This window comes from Polyodon spathula, chromosome 20 (assembly GCF_017654505.1).
Source record: "Polyodon spathula isolate WHYD16114869_AA chromosome 20, ASM1765450v1, whole genome shotgun sequence".
Classification (NCBI taxonomy): Eukaryota; Metazoa; Chordata; class Actinopteri; order Acipenseriformes; family Polyodontidae; genus Polyodon; species Polyodon spathula.
The window spans coordinates 458,857-476,770 of record NC_054553.1 but is presented as its reverse complement, the minus strand read 5'-3'; the positions used below and the strand labels follow the sequence as shown (position 1 = coordinate 476,770).

The 17,914-nt window shown below is 42.3% G+C and overlaps 1 protein-coding gene across 7 annotated transcripts in view; it reads right to left on the bottom strand.

Moving 5' to 3' along the window:
- LOC121295268 (AF4/FMR2 family member 2-like) overlaps positions 1–17,914 on the bottom strand; it is a 127,895-nt gene that overhangs the window by 76,910 nt on the left and 33,071 nt on the right. For 5 of the 7 annotated variants that reach the window (XM_041219716.1, XM_041219717.1, XM_041219718.1 and 2 more), the window contains exons 2-4: positions 16,490–16,610; positions 8,900–8,959; positions 7,138–8,004 (exon numbers count right to left, since the gene is read on the bottom strand). In XM_041219716.1, the coding sequence (XP_041075650.1) occupies positions 7,138–8,004; positions 8,900–8,959; positions 16,490–16,610 (1,048 nt within the window). The remainder of the gene's footprint in view (positions 1–7,137; positions 8,005–8,899; positions 8,960–16,489; positions 16,611–17,914) is intronic. The other 2 variants (XM_041219720.1, XM_041219721.1) reach the window with 1 other exon arrangement.

Genomic DNA, 17,914 nt, shown 5'->3' with positions numbered 1-17,914 from the left:
GAAAATGAAATCCCATCTTCACATCTTCACTTCACCTGACTACTCACTGTAGCACGTAGCTGGGAAAATGAAAATACCTAAAAGAAAGAAAAAAATCACAACTGCTACTTAAGAACCATCAAGCCACTTATCAACAGGGCCAATAGGGATTTGCAGGAAATTTGGGCAAAATCGCTCCAAATCTGCAGTGGCTTGGGTCTTAGAAAGATTTGTCCGCACATTATCCATATAATCTCACTCTATCCCATTCCTGAGCATATGCATGGCAAATGGAACAAGCACAAGGACATTTATACACAGCCACTTCTCTGCTACTATTACATCTGATCAAAGAATAATCAGATGGGGAAAAGGGTTTGATATGTGCCAAGTCGACAGATTTCTACTGCCGCCATTAATCACACACACACACACACACACACACACACACACACACACACACAGAGTGCCCTGTGCTTTGAGTGGTGCGTGTGGGTGGTGCCGTCAGACCAGGAAATGAAACAATAACAATGGTTGTACAGGCAAAACAGCGCTGCTGCGTTTGCATTGAATAATTAACAAAATAAACAGTTTAACCAAAAAAACACACAACAACACAAAGCAAAGGGCACTCTGGGCAAAGTAAAACAAACACTAACAATTCTAAACAAGCATATTTTAGATATAGCAATTGTTTCTCTATTAATTAATGTAGACTCGCATTTTATACAGGTGACCCTCTCCCGATTAGCAACAATTAATCAATGAATTAACTCGGGGGAGAGCCACCTTCTGCACAAGGTGTTTAAATAAACAAACAAAACACAAACGCACAGCTTTTCGCTGTCACCTTAAACACTAAATAATCATGTCACATATATAATCAAACACAAATAATAATATAATAATAATAATAATAATAATAATAATAATAATAATAATAATAATAATAATAATAATAATAATAACAATAATAAATGAATAATACATAAATAATAAAATACACACAAGGGGTGGGCACCTGTCACAAAGTGAATCAGGGCTTGATTTTGAACCACATGACATGAAGCTGTTCTCTGATTGCTCAGTAGCTGTCGTGCGGACCAGGTTCTATCTTTTTTCCCATTGCTTGTGTTGCGTCTGGTGTGTAACGGCCTTAATGCACAATTCATCATACAGTTAATACATTGTGTGGAAGTCCCATTCTGAATGTCAGCTGAACTTCATTAACTGACAGGCACTCACGGTGTTGTATAGAATAAACATTTCTTTATAAGGGTACATTAAGAAAAAAAGTGACCATTCACTGGGCTTACCTTTCTGTATTATACAGCAGACACATTCTCGTCACATATTAAAAGCTCTAGTAAGGAACTGCATTACAGAGGATCCATTGTCTTGTTAACCAAAGTTGTGAAATCATCATCTCAGTGTTTTATAATCTCCACTGAAACAAACAGGTCATGTGTTGAAGGTTTAGGTAACTGCCTGTGTGAGCTGCTGTGTCTCTCGTGCAGTGATTAGTGGGCTGGTAATAATAGCAGTTGCTGATGCCATTTCCTGTGCTACACTATCCTGGTTCGGCATGTTTCCTGCGCTACACTATCCTGGTTCGACGTGTTTCCTGCGCTACACTATCCTGGTTCGGCGTGTTTCCTGCGCTACACTATCCTGGTTCGGCGTGTTTCCTGCGCTACACTATCCTGGTTCGGCGTGTTTCCTGCGCTACACTATCCTGGTTCGGCGTGTTTCCTGCGCTACACTATCCTGGTTCGGCGTGTTTCCTGCGCTACACTATCCTGGTTCGGCGTGTTTCCTGTGCTACACTATCCTGGTTCAGGATCACTGTGCGAGCGAGCCTTTCATCCTGGGCGGAGCTCCACTGCAGTGGGCAGTGGGTGCTCCTGATCACTGTGAAGTCACCAAAGCCCAGGCTCTGATGCATTACATCCCTTGCCTATTGCTTGGGAAAGTTCAACTGTGTAGCTCTGAATTCAAACAGCTTCCACACAACTCCCCCAAACTGAGGCATGCCACTTGTCTTATTCAGTCACACATCTTAATAAGTGGGATTCAAAACCTTTATGTGGCGGCACTCCTAGTAATCCTCACGCAGTATTCACTAATATAAAGCCGCCAATTCCCAGGACATTGAGAATCGTTTGGATTAAGTTTTTATCAGAAAGAGTGCAATGATTTAGATATAAATGATCACATCACATCAACAGGGATTTACAAATTCCTTTTTTATCTACCAAGTACAAACGATGGACAGAGACAGACAGACATTAGAAAGGCAGGCACCCACCCTCCCCTTCCCTCCTCGTCTTGTTTGCTCTTGAATACTAAAAAGGGATGTTGAAGCTCTCTCAAGTCTTATCTTAAAAGGCCTAGCGATAAGACTGTTTAGTTATATAAAGCCCACATAATGCCTGGTGCAATAACTGTTTGCGGAAGATCAATACTGTTATCTGGCTGTCAATGTTTCATACTCCCTGACACAAACCCTGCGCAGACTGTCAGGCTCAGCACTGAGCTAATCGATGCACACAGTGATAACAGGATGATTTGAAACTCATCTAACAAACGCTTAGCACTTTACCATATACTGAAGCTGTCAAAATATTTTGCTGAAGGTAATGAGCGAGTGAAAGTTGCTCACATTTCATCCATGACTAGGGCAGGAAGCAAGCCGTGCTGCAAGACCTGTGAACGGGAGAGCTGCGAAAATGAATTGCAGGGTTCTTATAGAACTAATCCATGTAACAAGACAAGAAAAATACACAGTATACATCCAAGCCTTGCTTTACTGTACTGTACTCTATACAGGGCAATGTTAGCCTAAACAGATAAAAATGCAGAACTACAGCCACTAACAGTATACAGTTACATTACACTGTGCAACTGTCTCCTTCCTGCAGGACCCCCTGCTAATGTATCTCTTACATGAATGGAGAGCCAACAGAGATGTCCAATATGCCAATTATGACAGCGAATTGTGTGAAATTGCAACAGACAAAGAGCTTGTTCTAGATGCAGATGAAAGCAGGTCACACACAGCTGCTCATGGCAGAATTGCATTCCTCCATGAAGACGTTGTGACTGTAAGGGTTGGAATGCCATTGAGCCACTGCTAATGCATAGGACCACCAAGCAGGGAGAAATACATTGTTACAAAAAAGAATGCTCAAATAGATATAAATAATAATTGTGGGAAGACTTTTTATTTTATATATATGTGTGTGTGTGTGTGTGTGTGTCTGTGTACAGTAATCCGTCACATATTCGTCCTAACCGTTTATCCACCATGATCAAGCTCTTCAACAACATCACTTTACTATTGATCAGAGAAGATTAGTTCAGAGATTGTATATCCCACCAATGTTTCTGTACACTGTGTTGCATGTGCTCCGTGCACTGTCATTGCTGGTAGTGTCACGTGAGCTGTTCAGTGTGTTGAGATGTAAATAAATCCTGTTCACCTGCGGGGGGCGTATCAACTTCAACCTGTGTCTCGATCTCCTGCCTGTCACTCAGCAGCAAATGCACGCACCCACACAGCAGACGGCTACTCTGTATCTTTCTAAACAAGGGATTTAGGGGAGCTCCCTAATAAAAGCTGAACCTCAAAACAATAATTGTATGAATACAGTAACTATTACAGCTGTGTATAATGGGATTTTAAACAGGATCCACTGATCCGCCTTTTTACATCTCCGCCCTTCCTCTTTTCCCACCGCAGTCAGACACGCGGCGGATTACTGTATATTGTATATACAGTGCATATTACAGGATTTCATATGAACATAGATTTTATACTCAATGCTTTTTAATGAAGAGATGTTGCCTCAGATCCAGGGCTCACAGTGCAGTTGAGATGCTAACTCGATTCACACAGCTGGGCTCTTCCCAGCAGGGGTAACAAACTCCTCCCCAACAACATCCAGCAACATTTTCCAAGGAGTCAACCATTCTGAGGGCAAATTCGGAGCAATTAAAAATCCCCAGGTTTTACTCTTACCACATGCTAAACTGGATGGTGTAACTGCACCATATGTTTGGAGGCATGTCTGTGCAACCCTCGCTGGTATAAAATGAAATTGCCTTCCACTACACTATTAAACAAAGTAATAGAACAGCTGGTTGACTTTCACAGCGGTTTTCTTGACAGTATGTCAAACTATTTCGTAATCTTACCGTAAATCTCAATATATAAAGCTCACACCTTGTACATTACTGACTTGTATAATGCACACAAGAATCTCTTGCACACCATCTAAGCAAAAATGTCACGAATACATATCATGCAACTCGTATATATCACCACAAAATTCTCAGTTAGTGCATGCTACATTCCAAAAATTACAAGCACATATTTCTTTTTTTCTTTTTTTTTATCAGTAACGTGACACGGTTGCACTGCAAGTCTATCAAGCGCTAAAAACATTGCATGTATGCCCAAGAGTTATTCCTTGTTTAATCCCTTTTCCCTCCTAAAACAAAGAGACAAAGGCAGAGCTGTTTGTACGGAGCACACACACATGGGATTCAATTCGTTCAGCTCTGGTATTATGTTATCAGGATGGAAGCCGGTGAGATTTGCAGCTTCAGATTTCTCAATGGGATCTGATGCCACCACTAAGCCACTTTCAGTTTCCACGGAGGGGGTCCCGCTAGCAGACAGCTTTACAGCTGATGGGACTGATATGAAAGAAGATAAAAGTAAGCATGTGGCAGCTCTATAGAATCAGAAACCCAGGATCCTTCACGCAAACCTCCAGGCTTTATACACTGCATCACAGCATTTTACATGGTCTCATACAGCAACTAAAACACTTCTGTCAAATCAAAGGTATATCAAAGCTAGCAAAAAATAACTCAAAATCAGAACTCACAATTACAACAGGATTTAGTTTGACTAAAAAGGAAAAAAAAAGTCTTTTACTGTCGATTTGTGAATAAGGATGCCAGTGGCGGAAGAGGATCAGGACAGGAATAACAGTCTACTGTATACATAGCACTGGACAGGGTTCGAACTGTGCAAAGTTACAAGATATTTATAGCTGATCACACCATGTGTGTATGTGCGTGTTTGTGTGTGTGTGCGTGCGTGCGTTTCTCTAGGCAGGCTCATGCCCAGTTGCGGCCTGACCTGTGCTCTACGGTTCAGTTTCACACAACACTCTCTGTACATCCTCACTGTGCTTCTTGGCACCTGCAGCAGTAATTTGTATCTGTGCCAGTCTGAGTCAGCGACTCATAAAAAGAGCTAAACTCCAGGACAGACTGGCCTCGATGGTGAACTGCTCTCGTGTCGGCGATTAGGAGAAGCAGCGAACACCCCCAATAACAGCTGCCTTTTCAATGCTTCAACAACAACAACAACCTATAGCAGCCCTAACGTTTTCTTATTATTCAGATGAGGTAAGGAGAGTTTGTGGAGGCTTGGGTTAAAAACAGCTTCTGAAATACAGGTTATCAGACTAATGAGTTTGGACATCTCAATTAAGGACCCCAGCATATGGGAGTAAACACAACAAAACCACCGTCAGTCACTGCTCTCCATTAACCAGATGCCAAAAAAAATGACGTAAAAAAACATGTAATATTTTAGGCAAGAGACAAAACTGAGTTGTCACCTCTTGTAATATTCATTTATTAAGAATGGACTAAGTTGTTCCTTTCCACATTTCCACTGCCTCTGACAGGGTTAGCTTCCCAGACTCTGGAATCCCAGTGCTAATCTTACCTACGGTAGCCTCCCCACTGCTTTCATCCACCTCCCTGCCCTGGAGTTACAGGGCATCTTAGACACAAAGCCTGCACTGACTGGAGGAGCTTTTATCCATTAGCCTGTAATTATTTGAAGACATGCGTTGACTAAATTGCACTGAGGTGTGAAGAACTGTTTGCTAAAAGAAAACAAAAATAAATAAATAACAACAAATAACACATAATTCAAGCATTCAAAATTCTAAAAGGTATTGACAGTGTCGACGCAAGGGACTTTTTCAGCCTGAAAAAAGAAACAAGGACCAGGGGTCACAAATGGAGTTTAGAAAAAGGGGCATTCAGAACAGAAAATAGGAGACACTTTTTTACACAGAGAATTGTGAGGGTCTGGAATCAACTCCCCAGTAATGTTGTTGAAGCTGACACCCTGGGATCCTTCAAGAAGCTGCTTGATGAGATTTTGGGATCAATAAGCTACTAACAACCAAACGAGCAAGATGGGCCGAATGGCCTCCTCTCGTTTGTAAACTTTCTTATGTTCTTATGTTCTTATGTTCATTGTCGGTGACCTCAGGTAAAAAGAAACAATAACTTCTGTCACAGTTCCAACTTATAAAAAAAAGTTACATTTCAAAGTAATCCAATTTCCTACTGTGCAAAAATAAAACTCCAAGCTCCCCACAGGCTGAGAGTTTGATACTGCTGTCTTCATAGTTTCTACTGAATGAAACGTTAAAATTACCTTTCCTCGCCTCAGAACACAAATACACGATAAACAGTCCTTTCAGAAAGGTTAATCTACCCCCCCTCAATGAAAATACCACTGCAATAACAGGCAGGCTGTGCAGATTATAAAGAGGGCTCAGAACAGTCCTGGGAGCCCAAACAGCTTCCAGCCTCCAGGAATCAGTTCTTAATATCTCTTTATACCACCTTGAACGTGGTTTATACAATACAATACAATACAGATTGATATAGCATCTTCACCAGAGACCCCCTCAGGGCTCTACGCAATTTTAATACACAAAAACATTTATAATACAGTTTTAAAAATAGAAAGATATTACTTAACTGCTTTATGGAAGAAAACAACCTTAATTCTAGATTTTAAACAAACAGCGCAAGAGCACAGTGCCACGGCCCCTCTCCTCAACAAGGACTCGAGCCTGCCCTGCCCGAGGTCACGGCTGTCAGGATGAAAGCCCTTGATCTCAGATCGACCAGGCCCACATTACAAACCAAACCATATTATAACCTCCGAGCAGCTCCATTGCGTCACTCTGACTCTGTGCCAGATCCTTCTCAATACAAACTCAGCCAAGCCAACCAGCCCCAGCAGAGCCAATTTAAATCTGGTCTTCCTCATTTCTCATGCAAACGCTGAATGATCAAAAGCAATGCAATGAAATACGGAACAGCACCTACCTCCCCAGACGGAGGTAAAGTCAGCTTTGGCAGCTTGCTCTTTGTATTCATTGAGCTGGCTTTCCCCTCCAGCAAGCCTCCGAAAGGCGGGTTGCTATAGGTATCCCCGATTTCCATGGTTGGTTTGAGCTCGGGGGAGTCGTTGGGGACCTGGTCTTGGCCATCCATCGGCCTGACATAGGCAGTGGGCTTCTGCTGGACCATGCTGGGCTTGGAGTGCAGAGCGGGCGGGAAGTTTGGAGTGGAAAGCCCACTGGAAATGAGAGACGTTGAAGGGACGGGAGAGTTTGAACAGTGGGAGCTGAAGTCCAGCTCCATGGGTGACTTGGAGTGTGTGCTTTCCTTGTAGGCGTGATCTCCTGCAGCGGACCTGGAGGAGTGAGTGTGTCTCCTGGAGTGGGAAGAGGAAGCGGCCGGGCTGGAGTCCCCTTTATGCAAGTCGCCCCGGCTGCTACACAATTCCTCACACCCTCTCTGGGGCGGCTCGTGGGAACAACTACTGTGCTTTGTTTGGCTGCATTGCTGACCAATGGCCTGGCCCGACTGTCCGCCTCGGGACCAGTCTGATGAGCGGGACTTTTTGCTGCTCTGGTAAGCGTGCAGCAGCGAGGAGCTGGTGAGGGGGCCGGAAGAGGAGGAGGAGGGGGGAGGAAGGGGCATGGAAGTGGATGGGGCCAGCCTGCTCCTCTGGGCCTCGGGGAAGAAGCTCTGCTGCTCCGTCTTCTCCACGGGGGTCTGTGGGACAGAGTTCTTGGGGATGCCCACCAGGTGGCTCTGGTTGGAGTGGTTGGTCAGCAGGTCCTTCATCTCATCATAGTTCCCCAGTGTGTTCTGGACGCGGTTCGCTAGGGCGTCTCCCTTGTTCGTCTAAGAGAGGGGAGACAAAAGGAAGCAGTCAATCTGAATGTGAATTTATGGTCACTGCATATCTGTGGCTGCTATTGACAAGTGACAGCTTATTCAAGGTGCCTCTATTGTTAAAAAGAGAAATCAATACTGGGATATGCAGAATTACAGAATATTTTGTCATGCTCTTTCAGATTTTCCATAGATTAACAGTGCACAATAACATTAACTCTTGTTGCTCGTGGGTTTATAAACCTGGCATTTTCTTGCTTAGAATTTTTTAACAAGACTACTACAGTGTTACATATTTTTTTACAAGAAAAGCCCATCCATATTATGGGGGAGGCCTCATTGGTGATTTCTCAGTCAGCATGAATAACACGTTAATCCACTTTGGGGTGACCAACAGTAACCTCATAAAAAACTAAAACAAAAACAAGCATTACAAGTAGAAAACGCTGATTGCTAACGTGCACGTCTAGCAAGTGGTACATAATCACTTAAACTGTATACGGTATATTGTCAGTAAAACTTATTAAAAAATGATTATCTGAAATCGAATCTGCCCAGCATGAAGCCTCCTATATTAAAAGACTGAGTTGTGTTTCCAGTGGTGTCCTATACACTTTCATCTGCATCTAATTAGTGACTGATCAATAAAACAGAGTTTAGTGAAGCGGCAGGGGATTTTTCTCTCCTATCCATCTTCCTTATGCAAAAGGCTAATAACCAAAGGAAGGGGTCCTTTGTCATTGCTGGACCTTCCCATGTCTGGAGGCTCTTACAAATACAGCACTGTGAGCTTCATTCATCAGTCAGTAATTACATTAAACATCAATATACTGGACTCTGTTACCTTTACTAGCAACAAATCCGATAACAGACAATTGACAACTGTGGATCTATAAAAATATACCTTTAAAACCTGGACTGGATTGTAGGTCCCCCCCAAAGTGGATTGACTTGACGCCTCTGTCTGTCAGTGTAAAGAAACATGGCATTTATGATGCAGAAAAAGGACAAAAGGCAAACTGCTACCGTACTACAGGCAATAAAAACAGATTGAGTTAGGTGCCTTTACAAGCTGTGGTCGTCTTATACTGGCTTGCAAAGTGCATTCCTGCTGATTAACTTGAATACCTGTGTCTAGGTCTAAAACCTGGCTTTTGGTATCTGAATGTTTACCCAGCTCTGTTACACTTGAAAACCTAATAGAAAATACATACAGTATGGTGCATATACGACTAGGGTAACTAATAAAATAGTTTCTTACAGTGAAACAAATATAGCACATTAGTACATTAGGTTAGTCTTCTGTTTTGAGTGTTAAATCAACAGAGAATGAATGAGATAAACAGGACAGACCAAGTACAACCAGACTTGGTGGTTTTTCTGTCGCTCTGCCCCTCTGTCTAATAAAAGGATGGGCTTACTCCTTGACCACTGGAGTCCTAGCGGTCAGATGCAGGTCACTCAATGACCCGAACTACCTTTGTGGCTACTAGAAACATCCTGCCAACAACCCCCCCAGAGCAAAGTAAGATTCCAGTTTCTGGAAATCCACAATTTACACCACTGTTTTAAAATCAATTTTCTTATCAATTTTCTAAGCACTAATATAATGTTATGGTGAGAGATCTTTCGGTTATTTGTTTGTATTTGATTTCAGTTTGGAACATGCAGATATTGCAAAGCCATAGTCCAGATGAAAATGTGAGTATTGCTTCCTGGTACGTTATCACTTGGAGCTGCAATCAGGCCATGTGACCTGCATGTAGCAGGAAGCAGCAGTTTATCTATAGCACTGTACTCATTTTAATAAAGCAAAAGAACCAAGAAATACAAAGCATTATTTAAAAAAGGATGAGCGCACAAACTTGCAGCTTGACAAGCTGTGAAACTGAACTTCACTTACCCCAAACTAAAAGGCATTTTAATGTGCCCTGTAAAACTTTAATGGCAGTAATGTTTGTAGTTAAGAGATTTTTTACATTACAAAAAGCATACTAATGGACAGAGCTGTGCATGCGTCTTGAGTTTCTTGTTTTACAGCACATTAGAGAAATAAACAGGGGATCATTACAAAGTGTGAGCAGACTTGGGTCTTGTTTGTGTCTGTGACTTAATAGGGTCATTAATGGGAGTGTGAGTGTGTGTGTGTGCATGTGCATGTTTGCATGCGAGTGTGTGTGTGTGTGTGTGTGCGTGTGCATGTTTGCATGCGAGTGTGTGAGAGTGTGTGTGTGTGTGTGTTTGTGTGTGTGTGTGTGTGTGTGTGTGGGGGGGGGGTGCGTGTTTGCATAAGAGTGTGTGTATATGTGTGTGTGTGTGTGTGGGTGCGTGTGCGAATTTGTTTTCTGTGAGCCCACGTCTGAAGGACCCCAAGCACTTACCTTTCTATTTGCGGTATTTATAATCCAAATATAGAAAGACAAAAGCAGTCACCTATCCAGTACCATCTGGAAATAACACAAGAAACTCACACGAGCGATAACACAACAATTTGAATACAACTAATAAAAAGTTCCAAAGTGATCCCATCAATTAAATGCATTAAAAACAGCCTCAGGACCACAAGTTGATCCGTGTGCTTGTTAAAAAAGCACAAGGCGAGAGGGGGGCCTGGGGTTGCAGGTAAGTTTAGTGATAACAGGCATTTAAGAAAGTGACAACACTGTGGTTGGTGCACATTATGAATCAGAACAGGGCTCGACCTGCTTTACAGGTTCACAGCTGCCCATCAAGGTCATGTGACCAGACAGAGCTCTGATAAAGCACAGTAACACCGGGGCTCTGCTTGCAGTGAAACTCCCTGGTCCTGTCGTTTTCAATGTAGGAAATGACTTTCTGGCAAAGCACAAAGAGTCCTTGTGCTGTGAAAGAGCTGTCTAACCCAGTATTATTACACAGAGAGCTAGCTGCCTGGAAAACAGCCAAGGTCACATTCTCCAGCACCACTCTCGAATCACAGAAAAGGGGATTTATTGGGATGAACAACAGTGAATTTCATTTAAATGATTATGCACGTTGCTTAATTTATTTTTAAGTGTATGGTACTAAAAACATTTTTTTTTTAACTATTATTATTATTATTATTATAATTATTATTAATATTACTACTAGTACATTACTTCACAACTTAAATGCTGAATAAATAGATTTTTTTTTCCATATTAGTAATAAGGAATCATGAGTTGGTTCATACATTATTTAATTTTTCATCTGAGGCACTGCTGCACCCTTACCTCCACAAAAGCATCATTATTTTCTGCAGAATGATGGCCCATCACAAAAAGCAGTAGCTGCTTCAGCATTCATTAAACCATGATTACAAAGCACAGCCATCTAAACTAGAAAAATGCCAGTCCTGAAGAATGCACAGGATTATGCAGGGAACACTGTATGTACGACTAAACATTAGCCAGCAATTTTCTTTCTACGTGTTGCCTAGAATGATAACTGGGTGAGAAATTACTGACTTCACTGATTTGTCTTTTGGAAAAAATCAACGTTTCAGTCCAAAAAAAGAAATCGTAAGTTTGATAATTACATACAATGTATGAGTCAATTTGGAAAACTATGTTGAATAAATAATTTTAAGAGTCCTGTTTCTAACATGACAACATAAACTAGAAAACATAAACTAGAAACCCAAGCTCATGCCTAAACTTGCTTGCTTGTATCACACAATACTCTGAATGTGCTTGATATGTTTCTGTACGGACACGGGTGCACTGGCTGGAACAGAACAGTATTGAAGGTCTTTGGATTTTGAAGAGACTTGGTACACCAGTACTATAGTATTCCACAGATGCTCCAGCTGGATACTGAACTCTGACAGTGTGTGCAGCATTGTCCCAATGGTATAGGCACAGGCCATTGCTTCCGTTTCCTCTGCTACAGGGGCTGTATCTGTAGATTACCGAATCAATACAATCAATCAAGTAAAGGATTTTGATCCAATTTTTCATGTCCTCAAACACACAGATGTTTTTGTCCACCCACATTGACCTCATTGACAAACATTCTCTCAGGAGCTTGGAGTTGCTATAGGACAATGCCTCCAGTGTGTGAGGAGGGGAGAGGTAAGGAAGTCTGATCCAGGACGATGCCTCCAGGTGTGTGAGGAGGGGAGAGGTAAGGAAGTCTGATCCAGGACGATGCCTCCAGTGCGTGAGGAGGGGAGAGGTAAGGAAGTCTGATCCAGGACGATGCCTCCAGGTGTGTGAGGAGGGGAGAGGTAAGGAAGTCTGATCCAGGACGATGCCTCCAGTGTGTGAGGAGGGGAGAGGTAAGGAAGTCTGATCCAGGACGATGCCTCCAGTGTGTGAGGAGGGGAGAGGTAAGGAAGTCTGATCCAGGACGATGCCTCCAGGTGTGTGAGGAGGGGACAGGTAAGGAAGTCTGATCCAGGACGATGCCTCCAGGTGTGTGAGGAGGGGAGAGGTAAGGAAGTCTGATCCAGGACGATGCCTCCAGTGTGTGAGGAGGGGAGAGGTAAGGAAGTCTGATCCAGGACGATGCCTCCAGTGTGTGAGGAGGGGAGATGTAAGGAGTGTGTAAGGAAGTCTGAAACTAACACAGCTCCAGGTCTCCGGGTTAGCGTGCCAGCACATCAGTGCTCTGAGCTCACAGACCGGCTTTCCAATGGCAGTTTTATTTAGCGTCTCCACAGCGAGTTCACAGTGCCCGCCCCTTTCCACACCCCCTGCTGTCAATTAATGGAAATCCCTGTAATTCCCTGAAAGGGAAAATGATAATAGTGAAGGGTCTGAGAGCAGTCGGGGCTTTACACTGTAATCCTGCTACAAAAAGCTTTCCAATGACAACGTGAGCTCCGTTTGCAATCACAAAAAGAGCAACCGAATTGAGATCTCAAAGAAGAACAGAACAATGAAAACAAAGCAGGGCTGCACTTGTCAGCCAGCAGAGCCAATACGTCGTTAAACTGAGGAGGCTGAAGAAGAGGTGGCAAGCAAAGGCAAAGAATAACACCCGAAAAGTGAAATTACTCCTCCCACAATAAATTTGCTTCTCAAAGTTCTTTAATTTATAAATGGTCCTTAGATTTATTCAGAAAAAAAAAAGAAAAAACTCCACCACAGACATTCAGTTTAGAGCTTGGAAGTCATTTCTGAAGTTAATTGTGTTTTTTTTTTTCTTCATGCAAAAATCATGCAAATATTGATTTGGAGTAAGAACCCCAGTATGTAAATGTATGCATCTATACTACAGCGTCTTACCCTCCTGTGCACTGTGCCTGTGTTCAAAGGTTTTATTTGCACAGTGTTTGCTGCCTGTCAGGGTGTTATTTTGAAGTTTTTCCCCTATAGAGGAATTCTTGTTGATACCAATATCTCAATGTCTGTATTGTGAGGCATGATGTTCCACGCCTTTTTCTTTGTGATAAATCAGCTGTGTTTGCAATACAAACTGCAGTACCTTTGGGATTTACATTTCACACTCAACCTACAGTAACAACCATTCTTTTCAGTAAGCAGCGACATCATGCTGTTCCATGACTACAAACAAGGCAGGAGAAAAGCACACACCTGTGGTGACCCAACAGGAATATGCTGTCTGATATTTCAAAACAAGACAGTTTGTGTTTATATAGCGCTCTTCATACAGAGCATCCCAGGGCACTGTAGAATACACATTCGAAAAGCCACTGGTCAATCAATCCAGCTCAAGGTGCGACTCGGTGCACACAGTGCCAACAGCGCCTGTAAATACAAAAGCTAATAACCATGAAGAGCCTTCTAGTGCAAAAGTAACCAGATAATCAATATGAAATTAACGGGAGATGGGAGCATCAGCATGACAAGTGACAGAACACACAGGCGCACAGACAGACCTTGCTACTCCTGCACTGAAATAACGAAGGCTTCTTTCTACAATCAAGGGCAATAGGCAATACTCATTCTCTCTCTTGACATGTACCTCCTGTATAAATGCTATATCAAGCACACAGCATGTGGACACACTGAAAAAAAAACACCATGTCACAGTGCCAATGTGTCAGTATTCTTCGGTCATAGTGCTCATACAGTATACGTGTGGAAGCATCTCACCTCTGCTTTCCTCAGCAGTTGGTGACTCTGTGTGATGAGACACACAGAAGCTTTAGAGGAAGTCCGAAGCCACTGCATTGCTCCGCTCTGGTTTTAGCACCCTGATAAAACCCACACTTATCAACAGAAACGGTCGTTCTCAACAGACACCTAGTCACACAGACAGGGTGGAGCTGGAGCACATGCAACCGGTCGCTGGATCTCTGCAGAGTGCAGGCAGCCCACAGGGGCCTCCTAGTGAATCTGTAGTTCACAGGCTGGTTTTTAATGTGAAGCTGTAGTTGAGGGTGGTTTACAGTTGCCCATGCTGGATTAGCAGGGCACAAAGAGGCTGCTTAATCAAGGTGCCTCTGGCTCTTCATTCAGTTAGAAAACGAAAGTCTATCCTGAGGTTACTGTCTCAGCTGGGAATGGCCTGGATCACATTTGACTGTATACACATATCATGCACTGTGTCTGCAGCTGTTATAAACCTAGACTGGATCTTTATAAACTAGCTGAAAAATAGTGTAGAAACCTGTAAATATACAGTGTGCTTACACAGCACATTCCAGTCCATTCCAGCCCAGGCAACAAAGGGACAGCGAGGACAGCAACATGCAATTACTACTTCAAAACAACGCTTCCAAAGTACCAGCTGAGATTTAAACTGCGCACAGTGTGTTTGTTAAATATGATTTATAACAACTGGATAATTACTGTTTATCCTGTCTCTCACAGTATAAGACCAGCGTTGTGCTTGAACAAGACACCGAGCTACAGGGTCACCATCTTTCCATATTAACTGACGATGCAGAAAGACTAAATATAATGAGCTCCCTGTTTGCACTTGAATTCAGATACATCACACACATGTGGTACTGTCACTCTGCTGGGGTAAAGTGTGCTCTGTGTGCTGCTAGAATGCAGCTGGAGGTAGACAGGGTTTCAAAAGAAAGGGGTAATGCAACTTCACTGAATGCAAATCAGGCAGAGTACCTGGAAGGATGAGGAGGTTCTTTACCAATTCTCTTTCTAAAAACACATTCAGGCTGTGGGATTCTCTAAACTAGCATTTCAAAGAATAAAAAAGTGCCAAGAAAGTAACAAGTTAAGACTGTAATTATATATAAGCTTTGATTTATATCATGATTTTGAATGCACTAGAGCTCCTTTTAGCCTTGAATTGGGGCTATTTTTGTATTCGAAAGAGCCTTGCAATGGGCTTGGCTAGGAGGACCAACATACATTTAGAGAACAGTTGAGACTAGCTAGGCAGTTCCCTGCTGAGATTCAACAGGTCACTAGGGCCCAGCTAGTATCTAGTGATCAATACAATGACCAGGCTGCTTTGCTATTGTATTACTCTGTCTGCCTTCACCAAAGGCAGCTGATCTTTCCAAAGGCTGTTCTTCAAAACTGTTGGTCTTGTCATCTGCATCCTAGGTGAGACGGACATTTCAGAAAAAAAAAATGTTCCACTGCACTGGTTGAGCGAGGTGGTGAGTCAGTAAAAAACCACAAAAGGCAGATGAACAGCAGTGATAGATGCACATGACAAAAATGAAATAGGTAGAAAATGAAGTCTTCCAATGGAACAACATTAACCTACATTTTAGCAGCTTCTGTCAGCACATTACAAATAGCCCGCTGCTATTTAGCTTTGACAAGCAGTCACCAGACAAGATCAGATAAGTGTTTGTTCTTTGCAATTTTCTCCTGCACAGCAGAGAAGCATTTAAAGTAGCCATTCACCCTGGAAATAGAGCACTGAGACACAGCCCAGCGATACAGAACTCCCTCTAGGACTAATTCCGTAATTAACAGATAACTGCACATACAGTAGAACGGAATATGGTGTCTAATGCTGGATTTTATTGTTGAAATATAGAAAGATGACACTTCTATATGAAGTCAACAAATGACAGTGATGGATTACAGTGTTTCTCTTATAAAACAACTGAGGTTATTAAAGATGAACCAAACAATTGGATAGAGCACGGGGACCATACATCTCGACACATCAATGCTACAACTGTTCTCACACTGTATGAAGAGCGTCAGGTACAGAATTATGTTTAACTAGACGGACAACAGATATGTTTTTCAATATAAACTCTAGAGTGATCTTTATGTAATGCAGGGTGATTACCAAGTCTGCTAGTTAGTTTAATGTGGTACTGTTCCCTAACATCCCAGGACGGTAAAATGCAGTGAATTTAGTGGCTCTATCCCTCACCTGGCACAAAACTGTCTTTAAATAACACTTGGGTGTTATTTAAGAACAGGTTTTGGATCAACTCAAATTTTATATTAATTGAAACTTGTTTTGTGAAAAACATTATTTAAATAACTGCATTTTGGGGCTGCTAGGTACAGTATTAAAACCGCTGGATGATGAGATGCTGTGAGCTCTGGAGTTTTACCATTTTTCTCATGACTTCTACTCTTACCTTGTACGGCTCTCCAAACAGATTAAACCCAGAGGAGAAGAGATCCTCATCTTGTTGCACTTCCTGAGTGCGTCGTTCCCACTCCTTCTTCTTCAGTGCATTGCGGTCCTGCTCGTAATGGCTGTGAGGACAAGAGCACAAGGGAAAAGGAAGGACTGTAAGAATGATTCCACTTGGTATGCAAGAAATAAACCTCATAAATAAATTTCAATTTGCAGATAATCTGAAGATCTCTATTGTAATAAGAGAGAACACACATCCATAGTATTATACAGACCAGTGATGCCTTAGAGAATGGAAGCCACTTTTAATGAGAGCCTGACTTACTGAGCTTACTAACTTTCGCTGAATATCCAGACAGATATTCAGATACAGTTTTCTAGATATTTAAATGATCTTTACTGTTACATGCATCCTCCTACTAAACTTTCAGAGTCGGTCACTTAGATGTGTTACAGCTCACATTCTCACTGGCCACTGTTCCTGTTCTGCGCCCATAATTATCTGTCAGATGCATTGACAATTGGACGACATAGCTGCCACCCACAACCCCAATGGACAAGCCCTTTAATGGAGGATTCTGGCAATGAAGGCATCTGTTGAAGCAGCTTTTAAGTACCTTATATTTCTTTCTCATCATTTTAATGCGAGGTGCACTGGTCCCACTGCCTCTCTGAGATGTCTGGGTTTAATTACTGGCCCCAGTGTGCGAAAGGCTGATTAGACTGAAGCCTGGACTTGGAGAGAAGTACTAGGGACATTGCCAATCAATCCTGCTCCATCAGCCTCTTCATTTACATAATGAAACAGGAATTCCATAAGTGAGTCTCCAGTTTCATTTCCTCCACTAAGAGGGACAACCTTTTATGAACTAATATACAATACTGCATTACTGGTATTACAAATAAATATGGTACACCATTTACTGCAACCCTGAGCTGGAAATTGCACACAGATAGTTAAGCAAACAGATATTTCTAAAGTAGCTGTTAGTTGCTCTATGTTAATTCTGTCCATTTTATGTCACAGATTGATACAGTCTTGCTGATAGATCTCCGTGCATGTTAAAAATTGCAGCCTAAAATAAAACAAACAAACTAAAAAAATGTTTCATATCCCTATTGTACAGTATTTAGTAGTGCCAGTTTGCTGTTTAGGGATGAAACTCTTTGTACTGCCAAAGCCTACATATAACTAAACCACCAGCAGAGCTAATGGCAGTCCACCAAATGAATGACACTAAAGAAAATAACCTCATTAATAATTATTGGATGCTATTAGGCAGGCGCACCATGTCACAAGTCATGCATGTATTGTATCGTGTCCCAAGCATCGTGCTCTGCATCACACACTTCAGTGTATTGTCATTCCTGCTCTGCTGTCATTGCCTCTGAACTCGGTGCCACTGACTGTGTGACAGGGAGA